This window comes from Anthonomus grandis, chromosome 7 (assembly GCF_022605725.1).
Source record: "Anthonomus grandis grandis chromosome 7, icAntGran1.3, whole genome shotgun sequence".
Lineage (NCBI taxonomy): Eukaryota > Metazoa > Arthropoda > Insecta > Coleoptera > Curculionidae > Anthonomus > Anthonomus grandis.
In genome coordinates, this window is record NC_065552.1 from 7,132,520 (window position 1) to 7,156,207 (window position 23,688).

Genomic DNA, 23,688 nt, shown 5'->3' on the forward strand with positions numbered 1-23,688 from the left:
GCCACTGACCCCAAACTAAAACGTCTCACAATACTTTTTTCATATACAGGGTGGCCCATCAAAAACGTACCGCAAGGCATTACAGGGTGGGAAAAAACTTTTCGACAGAATCCAAAAATACGTTCAGTTTATTTGCCAGGGGACAACTTTTGACATAAAAACCATTTTAAATAACTCAACCCTCTAAGCGGGGGTGACATCCCCTAATTTTGTTCAAATGGGACGAGGGGTCGAGTGGTATCTCTTTAAAGGGGTCTTGTCATTCCCTATACAACGCAGCTTAGTTTTTAAAAATCGAGTCACTCGTTCAAGAAATATGGGTTCTTGAAAGTTAAACGATAATGTGTGACGAAAATTGCAAAGCGATTTAATGCTTACCATTATAATCAAGTAAATGCATGCAGTGCTGTCCGCGAACGTTCATACAGTAATTCAAATTATCCTCAAACCGTTGCCGAATGTTTAGAAGCATTTGCGGTGTCACTTCGCGACATACGTAAATAATTCTTCCTCGCAACTATTCTAATGTAGCAAGTGGAGTTTTGGAAACTACGGATTTTATATGTCCCCAAAAAATCGAAAGGACCGAGGTGGCCACTCACTTGCGCCCCTTCGTCCTATCAAGCGTCCTGGAAATCTGTCATTTAAATAGTTCTGTAAATTTAGTGAGAAATGTGGAGGAGCTCCGTCTTGTTGAAAAATCAATTCCTGATGATTGTACGCGCGATCCTCTTCTATGACATTTATTAGAGCTGGGTCGATGGCATTTTATAACAAATTTAAGTACATATTGCCTGTTAAACTTCCAGGGAGGAAAAAAGGACCTACAATGGAATTTCCAAAAATACCAGCCCACCAACTTCTGGAGGGTTGTGTGTATGTTTCGTGGAAAATTCTTGGATTGTTGTCAGCCCAATAACGGCAATTGTGGCGATTTATTAAACCATTTAGGAAGAAAGACCACTCGTCCGAAAAACACACATTAAATATGAAATTATTATTGTTTAACGTCGCTCACTCATAACTTCGCAAAACTGCAAGCGATGATCAAAGTCGTCTTCATTCAATTCTTGCACTAAGCGAAATTTATAGGGATGGAACTTGTATTTCTTTAATACCCTTTAGACACTTATTCGAGACACACCCGTTGCAATGGCCAATTGTCTTATTCTTAGCGTACTATCCATTGTAACTTTCCCCAATACTGCAATCTCCATAGCTTCATGAAACCCTGCATTTTCAATATTCCTCTTTCTATTATAAACTGAACCTGTTTTGCGAAACTTTGCAACCAATTCCCGAACAACTTTCTCAAAGATATGTTTCTCAATGTACCGCTCATTAAATAAATCCGCGACCCGATTTCCACACTCATTGTTTTAAAAAAAAAAGCTTAATAATCTCTACTCTTTCTGCAATTGAGTACACCATAATTGATGATAAATTTAAAGGTTCAACAGTTTTTAAACACTTTAACAATAAAACAGGTATTTAGCAAAACTACTTGACCTAATTTAAAGGGGAAGAAAGAAACTGGATATTTTTATTCACTAAATGCGAAAGGAAGAATTGGCCGCAAAAACGACAAGTTCATTTAAAAGACAAAAAATTGTTTCTCGCATCCTTATCGTTTGTTTACTTGAAATGATTAAATTAGTATTTCGACTTACAGATGTGTTCTATGTTCACTCTGGGTTCAGTCTCACTCAATAAATTTTAATGATATCGTCACACATTATTGTTCAACTTTCAAGAGCCCGTATTTCTTGAACGAGTGACTCGATTTTTAAAAACTAAGCAGCGTTGTATAGGCAATGGCAAGACCTTTTTAAGCAGATATGACTTGACATGGGACGGGGGCATTTAAAAAATTAGGGGATGTCACTCCCGCTTAGGGAGTTGAGTTTTTTGAAATGGTTTTTATGTCAAAAATTGTCCCCCTGACAAACATACTTGACGTGTTTGGATTTTGCCGAAAAGTTTTTTCCAACCCTGTTATGCCTTGCGGTACGTTTTCGATGGGTCACCCTGTATATATATATAATATATATAATTTTCCATCCTTGGATCGTAAACAAAAAAAACGTCTCATTTTTTTCGCAGGATTTTGAGCAAAAGCTTGTTCTTCAAATGGAACAGGCATGCCTACAATTTTAGCAATCGTCGCTTTTATTTCGGTTGATATGTTTCGAAAACTCTGTCTTTCAAGTAGATGTTCTTTTATGAAGGCTTCTCCTAAGATGATATTAAATGTTCTTCATGCATTTTTATCATCTCAGGTTACCAAGTTTAAAAGTAACATAATAATTTACCCTCGAGATATTTAGCGAAGCATAAAACGCAGTAAAAGGCCATATGCGACTTCTTCTGTTGCATGAATAACTAGCACATTTCTGATCTAAGCTATCAACACCAGATTTAGTAGAATTTTAAAATTCTTTATTTCGGGTATTCCAGATTCACTAACCTTAATATCGTAGTGCATGGAAGAAAGTAGTATCACGGATCAGCGCCGTAGCTACAATGGTTCCACGGGTTCGGTGGAACCAGGCCCGCCACTCTCAAGGGCCCGTAGCCAGTTAATAAACATAATAATAAATAAATAAATAAACGACGGTCCCGATGCAGACCATACATACATATAATAATTATTATTATCCGACAACAGTGTACCCGTAAAAAAAGCAATTAAAATCAATGGTTATGCCTATTGTTATGTGGTATAACAATCATAACATAATCGTTTATTTTAACTTTTTTTTTTAGGTGAAAATATTCCTGAACCTGAAATTGAACTTAGGCAAATACCGAAATTTAGTTACTAATATTAGTAAATACCGAAGTTAGTAGATATTGTTATTAAAGAGTCATTTATGGGTTTTATTCCAATTGAAAATCAGACATCGGAAAATTTTACCAATGAAATTATAAATGCAATTAATGAAATTAGCAACTTAAAGAAATTGCGTGGTCAAGGTTACGATGGTGCCGCAAATATGAGCGGTATGCATAATGGGGTTCAATCTAGAATTTTAAAAGTGGCGAAAAATGCTCCTTTTGTACACTGTGCTGCGCATAATCTTAATTTGGTTTTGAACGATTCTGTAAATAATGTAGAAAAAATTAGAAATTTTTTTGATTTAGTGCAAAGCTTGAATGTTTTTTTTGCCCACAGTGTTAAAAGATGGGCGTTGCTTGAGTCATGTAAGAACGAGTCGAATATAAAGCTTAAAAAAACTATCAGCAACCCGTTGGTCTTCACGAAATGATGCTATAAAAGCCTTAAGATTTAGGTATCTTAAGAGCATTAAGGGCTTGTCAAAAATTATTTTAACATAAAATAATAAAACTGAAATTGACGACTCTAAAGGATATAAAACTACATTGCAAATAATATTTTCTAATTAGTACTACAGTTCTTAATATTTACGTTAAAAATATCGAAAATAGCTGCAGAATTATTTCACGCAGAGATTCTATCAGCCCTAGTTTCTGCACTGTCAAATCTTATGGCAGTCAAAAGAAATAAAAATCGTTTTTTCGTCGTTTCGTCGTTTTTACCTTTTCCATTTTTATCTCGTAAAGATGCTGCATTTTCCCTTCCAGATTTAAAAACTCCACATAAAAACAGCAATCCAAAACATGTTCGTAGTTCTAATATGCTCAAATGATTTTCAGAGGAAGGGTCACTACTATATTTGGCACTTAGTTCTGTTTATGTTTGCATTAGTGTATTTTAAGACTTCCCATAATCTCTAACATGTTTTAACTGTAAAAATAATCATATTAAGATATCGAAGAGGGGTTGAGTTTCAGTGTAAATAGAGGGATATCTTCTTCTTCTGAAAATTAGTGTTCAGGCTCGGTGTCATGGTTACTGTATTCACTTTCTGCATCAAAAATGTCGTCATTCAGATTTCTGAGTCAAGACTATCTTCTACGTCACTGTCACGGTTTAATAGGGAGTTGAAGTACAACGCGACACGTAAGCAATATAATGCACGCATGTAGAAAATCGGTACAGAACAAAATTGTTGAAGTGAATGCGCATTTATATTTTGACATTGATATTTATCATTTGTCTTTTATTTTGTTCATGTATCGTTTGGATTTTTGCAACTGTTTTTGATTTTATATGTTAATGTAGTTTGTTATTTTGGTCTAAAATTTATATATAATAAAAAAAAATCGGCAAAAATAGACGGCAGATAGGGATAATAGTTACAAGCAAGAAAATATCTACAATAAAAAGAGTTTCTAGGTAAGACGGATTATGTCTGAGAAATTAATTTAATTTTTATATTTTTATGATTTATCTATTAATAAATCTATTAACATCATCATAGGGATTTAAACCATAAACTCTCTCTCTCTCTTTCTATCTCCACTAACTCATATCTCCTTCTCAACTACCGTTCGCCTCGCCCGATCACAGTTTTCGTAACGCATTCGTTAGCTTACTCCCCAACTATCGATAATAATCAAAGGTAGTTTGGGTAACGGAATGTCCATTTTGTACGTCCCGTGAATCGATGCGACGCAATATAACGCATGCCCGTCCTTCAAGACCAAAGTGCCTGTAGCTGAACGGGATTTTCTGTTAGATCAGCGAACCACTCAAAAAATGGCAATTGGCAATTTTTACGCCAAGGTTAGTAAAATAGTCCAAAAAAAATTAGAGCGTAAATCTAAGGAGGAAGAAAGAAAACAACGATATCTCTTGAAAGAAACTGAAACAGATAACCAGTCGGAAGTACCTTCTTCTTCCAGTAAAAATAGTAAAATTATAGAAAAAAAATATTCCCAGGCAAATAGCGAAAGTTCTATAGAAGAAAGCTGCCCCTCAACTTCTCAAATGAGACTAAAACTTCCAAGTTTAGCGCAAGCTTGCGATAGAACAGGCGTATCCGATAGATCTGCCGCAATTATTGTAAATGCAGCTCTAACAGATATGGGAATTTTAACCAAAGAAGACCCCTCCAAGATCGTCGATCGAAGCAAAATAAGAAGAGAGAGAACAAAAGCGCGTAGTGACCTGAAAAGAAAAGATAAGGAAATATCATTTCCATTATATGGTTTATATTTTGACGGACGGAAAGACCAAACAATAATTCAAATCAAAGGCGAAAATACATGTTTAAGAAAAACCATAGCATATTGTACTAGTAACGGAACCAGGATCCACGTATTTAGGTCATGTAACTCCAACTTCTGGTCATTCCACCAATATCAAGAAAAGCATTTTAGAATTCTTAGAGAAAAACATGGATCTTTCTAAACTTCAGGCTATTGGATGTGATGGTACAGTAGTGAATACTGGTGTAAAAAATGGAATATTGAGACAAATTGAAGTTTCTCTTAGACGACCTTTACAATGGTTCGTTTGTTTGTTACATGCAAACGAACTTCCTTTGCATCATTTACTGCAAAATTTGGACGGCGGTACTATTGGGTCTAAAGGATATAGCGACGAAATAGGAAAACATTTGGAAAACTGTGAAAAAATGCCTGTTAAAAAGTTTGAAAAAATCGAAACTACTTTGCCTGCAATTACTCCAAGTGAACTTAGTACCGACCAGCAATACCTTTATGAAATCTGTACCGCCATTCCAACAGGAAACATTTCTTTGAGTTTGTCGCAGAGAGGACCAGGAAAACTGAATCATTCCAGATGGTTAACTACAGCCAATCGAATTTTGAGATTATATGTTGGTACCGAAAATCCATCAACAAATCTTAAAATTTTAACGCAATATATTATGAAAGTGTATGCTGTTTCATGGTTTGAAATAAAATCTAAACCTTCCTGTAGGCATGGCAGCAAACATGTTTTTGGAAATATTCAAAAATCTAGATTCTTACCAGAAGAAATTAGAAATATTATTGATCCTGTCATTCAAAGAAACGGGTACTTCGCTCACCCAGAAAACATGTTATTAGCTATGCTCTCTGATAGTAGAAAAGCAGTAAGAGAATTAGGTTTAAGAAGACTGCTCAAATGTAGAAAACACAAGCCATTAGGACTAAAAGTACGTGAGTACCCTTATTAAATCCCTACCCTTATTAAATTTCAAGGCCGAGCCTTCCCTTACAGTGTCGATTTCCGATAGCAGCCTTATGGAAATGATCTCAGAAGCTCCAAGTGAAATTGACATTTTAAAGTTTCCATGCCATTTACAAGCAGTGGAACGCTGCGTCAAATTGGTAACTGAAGCATCAACTGCAGTCTGTGGCTTTGATGCACGTGATGTTTATATAAGGTCCAAAATAGCCGCATTGCCAATATTTGAGCCGCATTGCCTGCCATTGAGAAATTTGGAAAAGTTTTGAATTTTATTTTTAATTTTTCATGCCTCATTGGGCAGCCAAAGATAAGGTCACACCAAACCCATTTTGATGATTGAGTTTGCGCAGTAAATAACTTTAACTCTAACCATCAACTTTTATAAAAGGTAAAAAACACGAAATCTACAGCATCACAAATACATTTAATAAAATAACGAAGGTTACATGTTTCGCTCGACTAGAGCATCATCAGACCTAAACAATAATTAAAGTTATGTAACCCGAAAAAAGGAGAATTCAACAAAAACTTACCATAACATACACAAAATACCTGATATATAAGTAAACAAAGATTACAATAAAGTGGCACTATCTATGTACAAAGAACTCAACTAAACAATCAAATCACTTTATACATTTTAGAAATCTAACCATCATTTAAGAGTCTAGAACTACTTGAGGTTATTAAAAACTAGGTGGCCATCAAAATCAAACCTTTCATTAACACAGGACAGATCTGGGCTTTTAAAAGCTTTACTAATCTCCATTGTCTCCACAAGTCTAGTTTTTTACTTTTGTTGCATTGATGCAGTATTTTTATATTTTGGCTGTCAGGAAAATCATGTTTGGAGTCGAGAAGGTGATTAGCAAAAGCTGATCTGGTCACTGTGATTTCGGTATTTTTAAATTTATTGTATTGGGCCTTGTGTTCACTAATCCTAGTAGAAATCTTCCTACCAGACTGGCCAACGTACACTGCAGGGCACTCTTTACACGTAATCTCATAAACTCCTGGAGAAGATAGCGGGGGTAGTTTATCTTTAGTTTAAATTAGATGTCTTTTTAAGGTATTATTGGTTTTAAAAGCTGGGGTTATGCCAAAGGGAGAAAAAAAGCGGGATAATTGTGACGAAATTGGTCCAAAATAAGTAAACGACCTAAAAGTTTTGATATAGTTTGTTTGTTGTCTGATAAAATTAAATGATAATTTATACTTGTTCACATACTGAAAATACATTTTATATATAGGTTTAAGAGGGAAAAAGTTACTGACCGCTAGTTGTTGTCGAGTTTAACCATCAAGTTACCCTTAGCAATAAAATGTCAGTTTTATAAACGTTCCATTTCTTCTTCTTCGTCTTTAAGACGTTATTAGCGCCATGTGCTACTGTCAAAAGATGAATTTTTCGTGTTTTTATTTTCGCTTGGCTTGACCGTAGATATACTTTTAGAAAGAAAGCTTCTGCAAGCTAAAAACTATGAAAAATGGTAGCATTTTATATGACATATCAATTACTTGACAGTCCGAGAGTCTCGAGGAGATATGTTCGTTTTTTAACCGCCATGTATATGTCGAGGAATAGAAGCTTTTGCAATGTTCGGTTTTATTCAAAATTATTGGCGTAATATATGTCAAAAACTAGGATTTTTTTATAAAGTTAACTTTAACTGATAGCCCATCCACGCGATAAAATTAACTTCTACATTTTGAAGTTAGCTGTAAAATGTGACGTTATTCCTCAAGTTAATTTTAACTTACCTGTCAAAATAAATTTATAATACTGGCCCTAAACCTCGAAAGTCAATGTTGCCAATATTAACAATTTCACGTCTAAATATGCGTGCTTGGGGTCAGCCAGGAGCTCGCCATACCAGTTAAATAATTACCTGCCAAAATATAAAACAAGTTTTTTTTCAAGTTTACCAAAATCTAAATCACATTTTTGGCTGCAGGATAGCATATCCTTGCTAGGACACCCTTTAAGCCTTCAGTTAATATCTCTTAATTTAGTTAAGATACGAGAGTCATCAACTATTAGACAATTATTAAATTAAGTGTAACACTATTAAAGTATTGATCTTCAGTTCTATGAGCTAAAGATTTATGAACATATTGGACCATTATGGAATATCTCCTATTAGATCAGTAACTGTGAATATGATTGTTATGTTTTCTTTGCAGGTGATCAGTTGATATCTCTTGATCTACCAAGGAAGTTCTTCACACTCTTAATTTTACTTAAATTATTATATTTTACAGAATCATAAAATAAAACACAAAAAGACGTAATAAAAGTTCTTTATTGAACGCAGTTGCTCATGTTATAAATACTATGGTACAAATATACAATAAGTATAATAACCAGAGGCAGTTCATAGGTCACAGCATAAAGTTAATCAGACATGTTACCAAAAGTCACTAAAAACATCCTGAAATGTCTCTTGAATAAGAAAATCTAATCTACATAACAGCGATTCTAGTATGTATCATAATTTACAATAGATTTAGTAAACATATTTTGGTGATTTTCTCCTCAAACCATCTCAGGATTATTTAGTCACAGGTATTTGTAGATAATAGATGGCACGTTATTTACCAATGACCATGACCATGACCATGGGCAAGGGTGGGTCCCCAGAGACCGGCAGCATGGATGGCACCAGCTGGTCCAGCGATGGTGGCTGGGACAGTTGGGGGGCCAGCTACGGTTACTCCATGGGCAACACCTAAAATAATATTTCATATTAAAATTTTTAAACGGCACGATAGAAGTGGACTCTTACCTAAGTGTCCAACACCAAGGCCAAGACCAAGAGCTGGTCCAGCTACGACGGCACCATGAGCAACAGGTCCAACAACAGCGGCGGGTCCAGCTACTGGTCCAACTACGGCAGCTCCATGAGTGGAGGGTCCAACTACGGCAGCATGTCCAGCTACTGGACCGACTACAGCAGCGCCGTGGGTGGCAGGTCCTAAAAGTAAAAGAATAAGTAAATACGTCCACATAACCAATCAAGAGAAGTTGCAGTCGTTATTTTCTTAAGACATGGTGCAGTGTGATAAAGGGTTGGAGATAATTCAAATGTTTCTGTTGACAGACGTACACTTAGATCATTCCCAAGTAACAATTTGCAGTCACTTAAGTTAAGATTACTCTTATTTTCACTAGTTTCAACGTTGTTTTCAGTGCAAAATTTAGTTGATTTTGCAACGATGTTTATTTTCGACCAAACTTCGACGTATTGCAACTGTTGTACAACTCTGCTGTTCTTACAACGTATTTTTTTACTACAGATGGTAGCAGTAGTAATTTACACTTAAAACAATGACGTGCAGACGTCTACAATGTTTCGTATCAAAAACCCAGTAAGAACAACGTTACCTCATCGTTAGCGAATGGGTATTACATTGCCTGATCATCTGTGTTAAGCATTTTTCGCTGTAGGAAGCTTTTTGACATGTTAAGAGTTTCAGGAAGAAGATAAAAAACAAAGGTAGAGGGAATAAGGGGAAGAAAAGATATTCAATTCAACATAACCTACTTAATTTATATTTTTATTTTTCAATTCATTTTTTGCTTCGAATTATTGGGATTTATTATTTTCGTTTTGCTTTAAAAAATTAAGAGATATAAAGGCTTTTAAGACGCAAAAAAAACTTGCAATGGAAACAAAAATATTAAATTTTACATATTTAAAGTTTAAAATACTGGGTTTACTTTTTGTAAATGGCTTTCTTCATAGTTCCTACATCCTACTTTATAGCCTTTCTTTACACAAGAGACAAACCAGTTTGAAAACAATGGTAAATTTTTATTTTTTAGGATTTATATAGCAGCAGCAACAATGAGAACTCAGAATGTAATGTTAACATTACATTCTGAGTTTATATTTTTCGAAGAGCTTTTGGTTTTTAGCTTTAGGTTAGGTCCATCCGTTCGAACAATGCAACGTTGCGTTGCATCTTGTAACGTTTTCGCGTGTAAAAATTGTTAATTGGGTTAGGTCTTAGAAATAGATCTGCTTTAGAGAATATACTGATTTAGGTTTGTAATATAAAACTATATAGGTGGAAAGCAAGACGAAGAGTCCGTAATTATCTCCATAATAGCCTGTTATTGTAATAGAACTTGAAAATTTACTAATGGACTCATGATTCCAACAGAGCGCTCTTATTATTGCAAGAACATGTTACTGAGAGAAAAATTTAAGGAAAGAAGAAATTGTAGACAGGAACATAGTCAAGCATAACTAGTCATGAATAGAAAACACAGATAATTCTGAAACTACTACGAGGCGACTCTTAGGGGTAGTGATTCAAAAAACTAAAAAGAAGTGGCAACTTATGTCTTTATATCATGATATCCAGCAGATATCAGAGGAAAACTTTGCCAGGTAAACGGTAGTTGACCGAAGACTGAGAAATCGATTCTTAATATTTTATTATTTTAGAAAATAAGATGTATAAAGGTGGAAAACTCAAACGGCTTGGCATTTGGTAGAACTCTTTCAAGGCAGAAACATTACAACAGGCTTCTCTTTGACTTATCTTGTGACTAACACTAATTCTTTCTTGAGGTTACATGTTTAACAGTCCAAGAATAATTGAATATAGATATACCAAAAGGCATTTTTTTGACTTACCTACAACAGATACTCCATGGGCTACAGGTCCGGCAAGTACTGCTCCATGTCCAATTCCAAGACCGAGTCCGTGTCCAAGACCAAGACCTCCATGTCCGATGAGCAGACCGCTAGGGGCTGCGCATGCGACAGAGAGGGTAGCTAAGGCGATGATCTGAAAAAAAAAATTTAAATTTATTTAAGAGTTTTGGAACATCTAAATTAATGGTACTATCTAGAAACTAGCACTTTAAGGCTTGAGAGTAATTTTAATGTAAGTTGTGTTTAATCTCTGATGTTGTATTGATATTAATTGAGAAAAAAAGTTTTTGTGTAATAGAGAAAATAAGTCTTGATCTCGATAACTGATTTTATAAAAACTTTTAGGATTTGCAAGATGTTTGGAGTACTTCGTAAGGTGGTCTTGAACTCCAGTGAATTTTTAAAGATGAATTAATGTATCTTTTAGAAAAACCTCTATCGAACGATCTTTTTTAAGCACTGCAAAGCAATGATTTCTTCATTAGTGGCCCCACAGAGACTGTGGTTGAACAATTTTCATTCAGATATTGCAACATTTCGTAAATAAAACCAAATTCTTTTGAGTTGAGCATTTTTTCATTTAGATTCTTTGAACAGTTGATCCTGACTCTTGACAAATATATTGAATTTGATTATGTTAGTTTTCAAAGGAAGACCATTGAACATATGAATACTCCTTCGAACAAAGAAAACCTTTTATTCAAAGTATTGCATGTGATACATCAAATTTATAGAAATTTAACGTAAAATATAAATATATATTAATATATAGGCAATCATATTGATGGTCTCGGAGAATCATCATATACATTAAGAATCTTTGCAGAAAAATTTAAGGAACTATAAGAAACTGAGAAAAGACACATCTATTGGGACTAAAGCAAAGTTTAGTTAAAAAAATTAAATTAATGAATAATTTAAGAGAAAAAGCTTTTTTCGGATTATTCCAATATTTCTTTATTGATGGCATTAAGATAGAACATGGCAAAAAATGTGTCTTACCAAACCGTTCATTGTGAGATCTTGTCTTGTCTTTGAGCTGGACTTGACTGTGCCCTACGTCGGCCAACACCCCGTATAAATAGTTGAATTTTCGACCTTCGTTCACGAGCTGGGCAGCTCCACACGGAATCGGTGGTCAACAAAAGAAAAAATCTATTACGATCATTACGTTCGAACGCCTGTGTATATATGTTTAAGGATATTACTATTATTATCACTATTTAATAGTGAATAATAAGAAAGATTCATGATATTTTTTAAAATTATGTTAATCAAAAATCGTCCCGTTTTTACTATCGTCCAAGTAAGTTCTGCTCGCTGTGCATTTTTTTTTAAAAGAGAGCAACAGATGTATATGGGAAAGAAAATATGAGACTACAAAAATATCATAATTGACCTAAATTTTTTAATACTATTATACTGGTATGCAATTTTGTATAGTAACGTCTTTGTTACTCCTGATCAGTTACAATAAATAAGCAAAATAAAGATATAGTAGTCCATAACTACTAACTGGTAGCGAGTCTCCCATTAAGCCTGAACCAAGAGCCAAGCCGCTCCCTAAATCCTTAGAGAAGAGCTGCTAAAGTAACATTTCATGACTAATAGAGTCAAAAGCCATAGTTAAGTCATAAAAGATCCATCTCCATTTATCTGACTAGAGTTGATGAAGAAAATGGTAAATGCATTATTAGTGTTGATATTACTTTGATATCCTTTTTTGACTCCCCAACTGTGATCTGCTAGGGATACTTTTATATTTTAGAAATCATTCATTTTTTCCTAGCTTCCTAATAACTATTGACAATAAATATATTCACCTAAAATTGGGTTGAGCATCAAGTTTTCCAGTTTTTTAAATTGGAATGACGTTAGTAATACGAAGTAACACCCAAGAAGTATAGATATAATAGGTGATATAATAGTCCCTTTGATACTTATATTACCGTATCTAGAAAAGGTAAATTTGATCCATCATTGATGAGTGTATAAATAATAATAATAATAATAATAATAATAATAATAATAATAATAATAATAATAATAATAATAATAATAATATAAAAAGATTAGTTTTTCTAGGTTTAAAAATAGTATTTCAGAGTATCTCGTAGCTTCGTCACCATAAAACCCACAGAAATTCTTAACAAAGGATCACTTGTCTTTAACATTTATTTTATTTATTTCTCATTTGCGTTATCTAATCTAAAAGTTTTAAATTTAGTTATTTATTTTTTAGAATTTTAATTTTTTCCTTATATCTGTTTCGCTTATTATGCAATATCTGATCAGGTTTAATTCTTCTATTTTAGTTTTACTTTATGTTAATTATCCAAAATTTTATTTTATTTGTACAGTTTAAATCATTTAGCATTATAATTTATCCCTAGTTTTTTAAGTCTTAAATATACAGGGTGTCCCATTAATATTGGTAAATATTCTAACAGCAGATTCCTCTCATAAAAATAATGAGGTTAGGTAAATTTTTTTACTCCGAAAATGAAATGGAACCAAGATGCAGGGTGATAAACATTAAGTTTTTGTTTTAAATTTTATCTATAAATTTAGTAGTTGTTTTTTGTTTTTAACTGAAATTGGCAGTTGGAGGTTTTTTTATATGCCAAATCTAATTTTATTAGTTTTTTTAATTATCTCATTGAGGGCGCCCCCGGCCACATTTTAGTGGTTTTTTGAACTCCATAGCTTTTTTACGCCCTGTATAATTTGATTTTTTATTTTAAATATGCATTCTACAAGCATTTTTGCTTACAAAAGGTGTACTTAAAAAATTTCTCTAGGATTACTCTTTTTCTAGATATTTACATTTAAAAATTTAAAAGACATCCATGAAAACCATATTTTAAACGATTTAAATTGCTATATTACACTTTAAATGATTGATAAATAAAAATATAAAACCTGAATAATTATTTAAAAATAAAAATTATCAATATTTGCCAGCAAATGCTCCACATGGCATCAATTTGTCTCAAGACATTTTAAAATTTTTTTATTAAAACCGCCGAATCTTAAAAAATAACAGCAGCGGCTTGAATTTTTTTCAATAATTGTTCTCTTGTGTTTATTTAATTTTCGTAAACAAAAGATTTCATGTATCCCCATACGCAAAAATCCAGTGGGTTGAAATCAGAATTTTGTGCGGGCCAAGGTCTTTAACTTACACGTCCTATCCAGTTAAAATTAGCATTAAGATATTTTCTCACGGGTCTAGCAAAATGCGCAGGAGCGCCATCTTTCATAAAAATTATATCTCGTCGCAGATTTAAAGGCAACTTTCTAAACAATTAATGAGTTTTGTTTCTTAAAAGTTTAAATATAATTCTCCGTTTAAATAAGGTCCTAAAAAAAATTGTCTATAACACCACACCAAATATTAACTTTAAATTCGTGTTGAAATCTTTCAATAATGAGGTTTGGATTTACAATATCCCATGAATGTTTGTTTCTAAAATTAAAAAGGGTAGTATTTAATCGAACATCAGTTTTTATACTTTTTAGGACGTTTAAAAACTGGGTGGAGCAACAAAAATACTTATTGAGCATCTTATCTTTAGCATCTAAGAAAGTTAATATTGTCAACTGTTTTATACTAAACTGGATAGCTATTTAAATAATAAGGCTTCTAAAAACTGTTTGAACTTCATACTTTATAATATGACAAAAGCTAGTGAGCATAAAATAAAACAAAAATTGGCATCACAAATATACTTTATTGTCTTCTATTTATAAAACAAAAAGAACAAAAAATGCCATTTTTAAAACAGTAGTTGAACTACAAAACAAAAAAGAGTGAACATTAAACAAATTATTAATAAGACTTCAATAAATTAAAAACATCACTGAATTACCAAAGAAGGTTTGGATTTTGATGGATGTCCACGCTTTCTTTTTTGTCCAATATGGATATTTTTTGCCTCTACAGGCGGAACTGTATATTTTAATCTAATTGCTAGGCCCAGAAGATATTTGCACATATACATCTTAAAAAACTGTGGACAATTGCAGCTACCATTCATCCAATCATCTTTTTCTTTGGGAATTGTTACTCTCTAAGTGGAAAAAAGAATTCTTTGAATTCATCAAAAGTTTCCCAAGGTTTTTCAGCCTGAACATCCAATACTTGACCTCCTAGTACTAAATAGACATTGTTCTTCGTGTCAGCATCTAACACCTTTATTTTTTTGTCTAATTTTGCCCATTGATATGCTTTTGTCTTATCAGGAAGTTTAATAAGCGGAGTAATTGAAAAGAACTCCTCTGTAGTTTTGCAGGACCATTCGTTAACCATCTCCGATGCGATAACCAGAAAACGAGACAAAGGAAATCTTTCGCGTAATGTATTGCTATCTTTTATGGTTCTATTAAACGATTCCAGTGCGTTGTTTGTGGCTGGTGATCCTGGGGCAGCACCTAGGTACCAATTGCGATGTTGAGTTAACCACTCTTCTTTGAAGTATTTAATAAAATTAGTTTGGGTTTTCCATTTCCTTATAAAAAGCTGTGATGCGCTAGTAAAATGTTCAGGAGAAGTAACGGACTGTAAAGCATCAATGTCTTGTAATATATTCTTTTGGGCGTTTTTGTCTGAGCAAGTTTGTTCAACCCTGGTTTGCATTTTTGTTTTTGCATATGCCCAACACATTCTTACAATGGGTTCAGGACCAAAGACTTCTGTAAAAGCATTTTGGATGCACTTTGCGGCATCACAAACTAATACCGACGATTGTAGAGAATGTCCGTATACAAACAAAACCTGTTCTTTTAAACTATTAAATAACATGGTAAAATCTTCCTGACGCTCGTTTGTCGAAACTCCTAGACATATCGGATGACATTTTCTATGTTTATCTGTAGTTCCTACAACTAATACCGGGAACCCTTGCCAAATCAAGTTGTATGTCGCAACAGCATGGATAATATTTACATAACGTTCTGCTAACCCCAGTAAATGTTTTGTAGACAATTCAAAGCGAAAGGACATTGGTTCATCCTCGAATATAATATAATAAGAAAGTACAAACACTTGGTGTATGTCCTCGGGAACTGCTGTATGATTTAATATCCATCGCTCCAGTTCTCCTAGACTTATAGTTGAGGAACCGTATTTAACACGTCTACGACTTGATAGATAATTGTTTATTTGTTTCATTGATGGTAATTTTACTCCCTCCATCTTACTAAGACTTTTTAAAATAGCTTTAGGCTTCAAATAAAAATCAAATAGTTTGTTTATTTCTGTCTTAACTTCCTGACTTATTCCGTAATCAGAACGAATTCCAATCCACTCGTATTTATGGACAGCCTCTACACGATAGAACAAAACAGCATTTGATAGCTTCAAACAGTAAATAAATTTGTGCCGCACACTGAGGGCCACGACGTTTTACTTTGTTACAGCGATAAAACCTTTTCTTTCCTTCTTCAGTCATATGCGTTATTAAAATAGACCAAGTATTTTCTGCACGAACAACTTCCTCCGCTTCTTTAACACATGCAAATTTTCTTACAAAGAGCCACTGTTTACTCTCGCCACGCTTTTTTTTTGTTTCTAATTCTTCAATCTTCGAATCACTTTCCGAACGATATGAAGGAATTTCTATTTCATTCTCCATTTGAATATTGTCATCAGAACTATTCCCGGGTAAAACAGTATCGAGTTCCATGATTATTTAATGTTTAAAACGAATAAAACGGTGCATAAAACAACTGTTTATACTACTCAAATATTATATAAACCATAACCAATAAACGTATATGGGAATCCCAAACGCAGTTAACTGTCGCTTCAGTATAAACGCACGTTGCCGGATTTTTATGTAATTCATTAAGGCGACTTTTTTTTGCTTATTTGCCGCTTCTCCGACGTCTAATCCGCTTTCGTGATTGGTCACTTTTTGCATCTTAGAAAAGTACTTAAAAAAAAAACCTCACTTCACAATGAGTTGAAAATTGGTCAAAGTGTTTCTTATTCGATTCCGCTCAGATCCACTATTTTGTTTGGCGATCCGTTATAATTTACATTTTGTGATTTGCTATTATTGGCTTCCCTCGTCAGCTGTTTAGGCTGGCTTGAATCTTGGTCGGGCATTCACGTCGTTGCCAGTTTTACCGATGATTTATTAAATTTTAAGATAACCAGATCGAATATCACAAAAAAAAATAGTGAATCTGTGCCGAATATATGCGAGAATCTGTGTGCCGAATTTCAGGCAAATCTGATAAAAAATTCTTTTAACGAAAGCTGTTGCCGAATGCAAAATAAAAAATTAATATTTATATATTATTTTAGTTGAAATGAATTTGAAAATTAGATGCTCATTTAGAGTTTTTGAAGTTTAGTTGGTATTTTGGTAAACTGGTTTTGAAAATTAGAAGCTCATTTAGATTTTTTGTAAGCCTTGTGTATTTTTTGGTGCCTGCTTTTGTTGGCAGATTAAAAATATAATGATGCCTTAAGTTTATTCACCGATAAATTTATTTGATATACAGAAATATAAAAGTTGCCATGTTAGTTAAAATAGTTGAAAACCGCATTTTGTTGTACATCCATAATATTTGATGCTCATTTAAAAATTTCCCAATTAAAAATTCCCCGTCGGGTAAAAGTCGCTTCATCCGTAAACATAATTTTATTAATAAATAGGGGATCTTGATTTTGTTGTTGCTATATATAACGGGCGAAATCTAATCTCGCTGAAAAATCTGTCTCCAAAAGATTTTGTACTGGCGTAAAATGGTATGGATAAAGACGCTTACTATCAAAAATTCCTAAAACTGAGGACTTACTAATTCCAGTTCTTGCCGCCATACGCCTTACATTTATTTCTGGATCTTCAGCAACCTGGACTAACACTTCTTTTTCTTGGTCCACATTACGTCTATTTGGACGCCCAACATCTCGCTTCGGCCTGAATGAACCCGTTTCCCCAAGTCTCTGGTAAACGTTTTTAAAGAGTTTAAAATCTGGCTACCTCCTACTTGGATACAATTGCGCATACCGTCGACAAGCTCTTAGACCGCTGTAATTTGCTTGGACATAAACACAAACCATATCTCGCATTTCCGAATTAGAAAAATATTGATGTCTAGGCATCTTAACCGAAAGTGATAAATAAAGACTATTGGAACTAACACTAACGCAACAAGTAACAATTAATAACAGAACTATTAATAACTAACAAAAATAACGCAATAAAGGGTAATAAAGTAACTAGTACGTAAGAGCAAAATTTAAAAAAAAACTTCATGTTTATCACCCTGTATCGTGGTTGCGTTTCATTTTCGGACTAGGAAAATTTAACCCAACCTCATTATTTTTATGAGAGGATCTGCTGTTAAAATATTTACCATTATTAATGAGACACCCTGTATAATAAATACGCCTAATGTTATATATTTTTATTATCTATTTTAATTATTAATAGTATTACATCTTATTTTGTACTTATCTTCTCTTAATCTAATTAACTGTATTTATAGAGTAATGAAATATTCATGGTAAACAAAGGCGTCTAAAAAAATTAAAAGTTTAATTAGGGGTCAAATTAATCATAAGCCCTTGAAGATTTTTAGGGAAGCAAATAAATAATAAAATAAAAAATTTAAGAAAAAATTTATTTGGAAAGGTTAGAAATTGTTTAAAAAAAAACATAATTAAAAAACAAATATCACATTTATTGAAAATCACATAATATTCATTAAAAAAATCAGAATTTTACACGAATAAAGAACAAAATGTTTAAATAATACATCTTCTTATATGATATTAATAAAACTTAATCAACAATAATATTAAAAAAAAAATACACATTGACACGAAATTATTAGACAGGTTGTTTTTAATTATGCAAAAATAATTTAAATAAAAAAAGTAAGTTGTCAGATTTTTGTAAAAAAATACAATAATTAAGTTATAATAAATGTATTTTATTTTTATTTTATTTAATACATTGTGATTCGAATACTAAAAGAACAAAACATACAAGAAGTTGTTTATAATATAAAAAAAAATAAGTTAAGAAAGAATAACAAATATAAAGACAAAAAAGAGAAATATCGAAGATTTTTTTAACAAGAAATGTAAACAAATTGTATAATATTTTTAATTACTAATATTATTTAGAAAAAAAAACTCATTAGCATTAAATACAAAATTATTGAAAGGTAGCATTTTTAAATCATACTAAATAGATTTATTTAGAAAGAAAGTAAGCAACAATATTTTTGTAAAGATCTTAAAACGAAATATTTTAATTTTATGATTTGAATGCTAAAACAAAAAAAAGTTAAAAATTATAAACACGAAAACAAGGTAAAAAACATTTGCTCGCTAATAAAATAACACATAAAAATTCTTTAAATTAAATATAAGAAAATACGAAAAACAATAACGAACTGGGAAGAAAAAGTCTGCACGAAGAACTGGGTGACTGTTAAAAATTAATTTTTTATCTGATTCCATTGTTAATCAAAAATGTTATAGTCCGAGATTTTTCAAAATATCAAATTTTCTTTTTTGAAAAAAAATTGTATTCTTTCTTATAATGAATTAAATTTCAGAAGCACCAGAAATACGGCAATATTAGATCTGATCTCAGTTATCTTTAAATTCTTTTTATCTAATTTGGTAGTAATTTTATTAATATCTGTTGCAACTTCTTATGATCTGTATACGGCTTTTAAATTTTTGGTCATCTATTGATAGTACTAAAAACATGTTCTAAGATTTCAAAAGTAATGCATTTTGCTGATGAGACTCTTTCTCTTGCTACAGGAAAAATAATCAAGCTCAATTGAATCTCACCGTAAAATAGGATTATACAAGTGATTTTTTTAAATAAAAAAAGTCACTTGTCTATTTAATTTTATAATAATACACGTACACATACTCATATATCCCATCACATTTATATTTTTAAATACTTAGAATACCCCATAAAATCAATCACTCACGACTCAAACATTCATAATTGATTAATTTTTATGTTTCAAAACCGCCGAATACCCAATAGGGTATTCTGATGATCTTTTTCATTTTTAGTTAAATCTTTATAGTTCTTTAAAAATCTGGGCATAAAATTTTAAACAAAATATTGTAATAAAAGTCCTTTATTGAACGCAGTTGCTGATCTTAAAAATACTATGGTACAAATATACAATATGTATAATAACGAGAGGCAGTTCATAGGTCACAGCATATAATTAATCAGACATATTACCAAAAGTCACTAAAAACATCCTGAAATGCCACTTTAACAAGAAAATGATGATCTACCTAACAGTATTTGGCGATTCTAGTATGTATCATAATTTACAATAGATTTAGTAAATATATTTTTGATGATTTTCTCCTCAAACCATCTCAGGATTATTTAGTCACAGGCATTTTGTAGATACAAGCAGTTGGTGGGTTGTTTACCAATGGCCATGACCATGACCATGGGCAAGGGTGGGTCCCCAGAGACCGTCAGCATGGATGGCACCAGCTGGTCCAGCGATGGTGGCTGGTACAGTTGGGGGGCCAGCTACGGTTACTCCATGGGCAAGACCTAGAGTCACATTTGACATATTAGTATTCAGAATACAGTACAAAAGTGGATCTCTTACCTAAATGTCCAACACCAACGCCAAGACCAAGACCAAGAGCTGGGCCAGCTACGACAGCACCATGAGCAACAGGTCCAACAACAGCGGAATGTCCAGCGACTGGTCCAACTACGGCAGCTGGTCCAGCTACGGGACCGACTACAGCAGCGCCGTGGGTGGCAGGTCCTAGAAGTGAATGAATAAATGAGCAGATGTGCCTACACAATCGATTAAAGCAAGTTAAATTCATTATTATTTATAGAACTGGTGATATGGATGTAAGAAATGATGTCAATAATGTGGAAGCTACTGGATAAAGCAGATTATTTGTATGCTCATAGATTTTGGCTTAGGCCATTAGATTTGGATCTGCTTTGAAGAATTTACTAAATAAGAAATTTAGGTTTACATTGGTATTAGAATTTGACCTGCTAATTGGAAGATCTAGGTTTTGGCTGACGGTTATCCTCTACATATTTCAAAGTAAAGAGAAGGAAAAAAATATACATAGATTCTGTAATTCGTCCCAGAAAAGCATCTCATTGTAAAATAACTTGAAAACAAAATGGATAACGCTCTTGTTTTATGGAAGCATATTCTACTGAGAAAACATTTAAAGAAACTTTTTTGAATTATGTTAATGGTCTGGTGAATAATGCTGCTATTTCCTTGAGGTTACTTGTTAACAATCAAAGAACTGTTAAAGCAAGCTTTGTTTGACTTACCTACTACAGATACTCCATGGGCTACAGGTCCGGCAAGAACGGCTCCGTGTCCAATTCCAAGACCGAGTCCGTGTCCAAGACCAAGACCTCCATGTCCGATGAGCAGACCGCTAGGGGCTGCGCATGCGACAGAGAGGGTGGCTAAGGCGATGATCTAGAAAGCAAAGTTAAATTTGATTATGATTTTTGCAACAGGGTGACAATTAGTAAAGTAGATCTAAGATACCACTTAAAAACTAGAATTTCGTTTAACACTTGGGTGTAATTGTAAAGTGAGTTGAGTTGATATTAGTGGACTTGATTTGAACGGAGAATCAAAAGTTTTCGTGAGATTTAAAAGATGAGTTTTGGTAGCAATAAAAATTCCTTCAAGAAGCTATAAGAAATAAGGAAAAATACAAATATTGACTAGATCTAATTTTAGTAAAAAAATTAAATTATTGTTTATGTTGATGGTATTAAGGCAAAAAATTGCAAAAAATGCCTCTTACCAAACCGTTCATTGTGAGATCTTGTCTTGTCTTTGAGCTGGACTTGACTGTGCCCTACGTCGGCCAACACCCCGTATAAATAGTTAAATCTCCGACCTTCGTTCACGAGCTGGGCAGCTCCACACGGAATCGGTGGTCAACAGAAGAAAAAAATCTATTACGATCATTACATTCGAACGCCTATACCGGTGGTTAAGGATATCATTATTATTATTTAATAATGAGTCACTTTTGTCACAACAATACAACTTGCACTTTTCGTTCGTAATATAAGATTGACAGTGTTGGCTTAATTTGTTTATCGCATTACACGTGTTTTCTTAATTTTGTATTAGTTTTTTATTTATATAGCAAAGATGACCTTAAGTATATTATTTTCAAACACTTCTAGGCCCCATATGGTACCAACGCTAGGCCAGTACGCGACGAATTCTAACGACTCTAGACGACTTATCACATACATGGTCTCGATAGCCTTACCGACAACAGTTACAAAAGTATTTTTTTCGAGGCAGGTTTTTTGGAAACATTTACTCCTTAAGTGTATTTGTAGTCTTATTCTGATCTAATGAATCTGTCTGGAAACGTTCATGCTCAAAAGCAAACTGGTAATTCCTGCCAGAGCAGGAGCAAAGAGCGGTCATGAAGATGATGAGTAGCAAAAATCTTTTAAATACACCACTCATAGAACACACTCTCCTGATTCCAAACGAACTCCTTTTGCATAAATGACCTGACCAAGAGATACATTATTCTGATTTAGTTAATTGCACCCTTTTTCAGGATTAAGATAAAACACCCATCTTAGATTCGTATTCAGAGAGTGTGTGTTCCCTTAGGTGTCTTTGCAGTCCTAGTCTAATCCAAACTCGTCTGAACGTTGCGATGGTCGATTACACAACTACAATTTACATTAGAAGAGAAGGTCGGACATGTAGATCTTAGTAAACTGGAGAGAGAAGAAAACTATAACTCTTTTGAGTCTCTTGATCAATCTGTTCATCCTAATCATTATTTCAAAAAACGTTAAGTGCAGCTAAATTACTTGATGGACTATGAAATATTTCCTTCTGAATCCAAATTGTGGCTTTCTTACGTTCTACCATATTTTGCATACTACAGGTCTTAAGTGTCTTTCCAGTCTTGGTCTTATCAGAATCTCTTTCGAAGCTGTAATGGTCTTTTCGTCCGCAAACTGAAAAATCTTAATATAATAGGAGGGTCCAACATTTTAGTTGTCGATAAACTGGGAGAAGAGGAATAATCTTGATGGAATCCTGGCTTAATCTCATCTAGGATAATACCAAAAGCTGTTACAAGGCCTTTATGATCTCAGAAGATAATAAAGAAGACTGTATTTTATGAAAAACTGCAACTGCCTGTAGATCTGCATAGAATATGACACATAACGGATATCATCTGCTAAATTATTGTAGTCTTTATTGTTCTTTAAAGGATCTTAATCTTCTTAGATTAAGGTTGGACATATAAGGTATAGGAAAAAGAAGTTGAACATGTTGTCACAGAACCTAAAGTATGTATCATCTGCCAAGCCTTGTTGGTTGCTGAGTAAGTATCTTAATGATTCAGTAACCAATGAGTTATGAATCACTTTCCACTTCCTTAACTTACAGATTATATCTGATTGCTATTTGAGATATAAAAGGGTTGTGATGGAATGTAGATTTGGAGATCCTGGAGATCCTTCCTCATTTAGCTTTTAGTCTGTTATATCCTACAAATTTGTATTTGGAATAAGGACCTTCATAGAGATTTTTAGTTGTTGGTGCTTCTCCTGACTTTTTTCTTGGTGAGCTGTTTAAAGTGTCTGCATAAACATAAGTGTAAGCTTCTAAAGGGTATTTGTAGTCCTGTCTATTAGGGCAAGAGAAAAGAGCGACCAAGGAGATGAAGAGTAGCAAAAACCCTTCAAAAACACCACTTATAGAACTTACTCCTTTCTGAATCGAAACGAACTCTTTTGGTGTAAATTCTATGACCAAGAAATTAATTAACCTATTTTAGGATCAAGATAAAATACCCACCTTAGACTCGTATTCAGAAGATAGATCCCTTAGGTGTCTTTGCACTCCTAGTCTAACCCAATCTCGTTTGCACATTATGATGGTCAA

The 23,688-nt window shown here is 33.2% G+C and overlaps 2 protein-coding genes across 5 annotated transcripts in view; one reads left to right on the top strand and one right to left on the bottom strand.

Moving 5' to 3' along the window:
- The window catches only part of LOC126738890 (heterogeneous nuclear ribonucleoprotein A1-like), an 86,249-nt gene that overhangs the window by 23,032 nt on the left and 39,529 nt on the right, over positions 1 to 23,688 (top strand). The window lies entirely within an intron of this gene.
- LOC126738904 (isoniazid-induced protein IniB-like) lies at positions 8,350 to 21,723 on the bottom strand. 4 transcript variants are annotated; one of them, XM_050444388.1, is made up of 4 exons: positions 21,557 to 21,723; positions 21,066 to 21,219; positions 8,851 to 9,039; positions 8,350 to 8,793 (listed from the first exon to the last, which is right to left on the bottom strand). In XM_050444388.1, the coding sequence occupies exons 1-4, from the start codon at positions 21,566 to 21,568 to the stop codon at positions 8,660 to 8,662; spliced, it is 489 nt and encodes a 162-aa protein (XP_050300345.1). In that variant the 5' UTR covers positions 21,569 to 21,723; the 3' UTR covers positions 8,350 to 8,659. The 4 variants fall into 4 exon arrangements, with proteins under 4 accessions (XP_050300345.1, XP_050300344.1, XP_050300343.1 ...); XM_050444387.1 differs by lacking the exon at positions 21,066 to 21,219 and adding an exon at positions 10,711 to 10,864 and having other exon boundaries at positions 21,557 to 21,716; XM_050444386.1 differs by lacking the exons at positions 21,066 to 21,219; positions 21,557 to 21,723 and adding exons at positions 10,711 to 10,864; positions 11,734 to 11,900.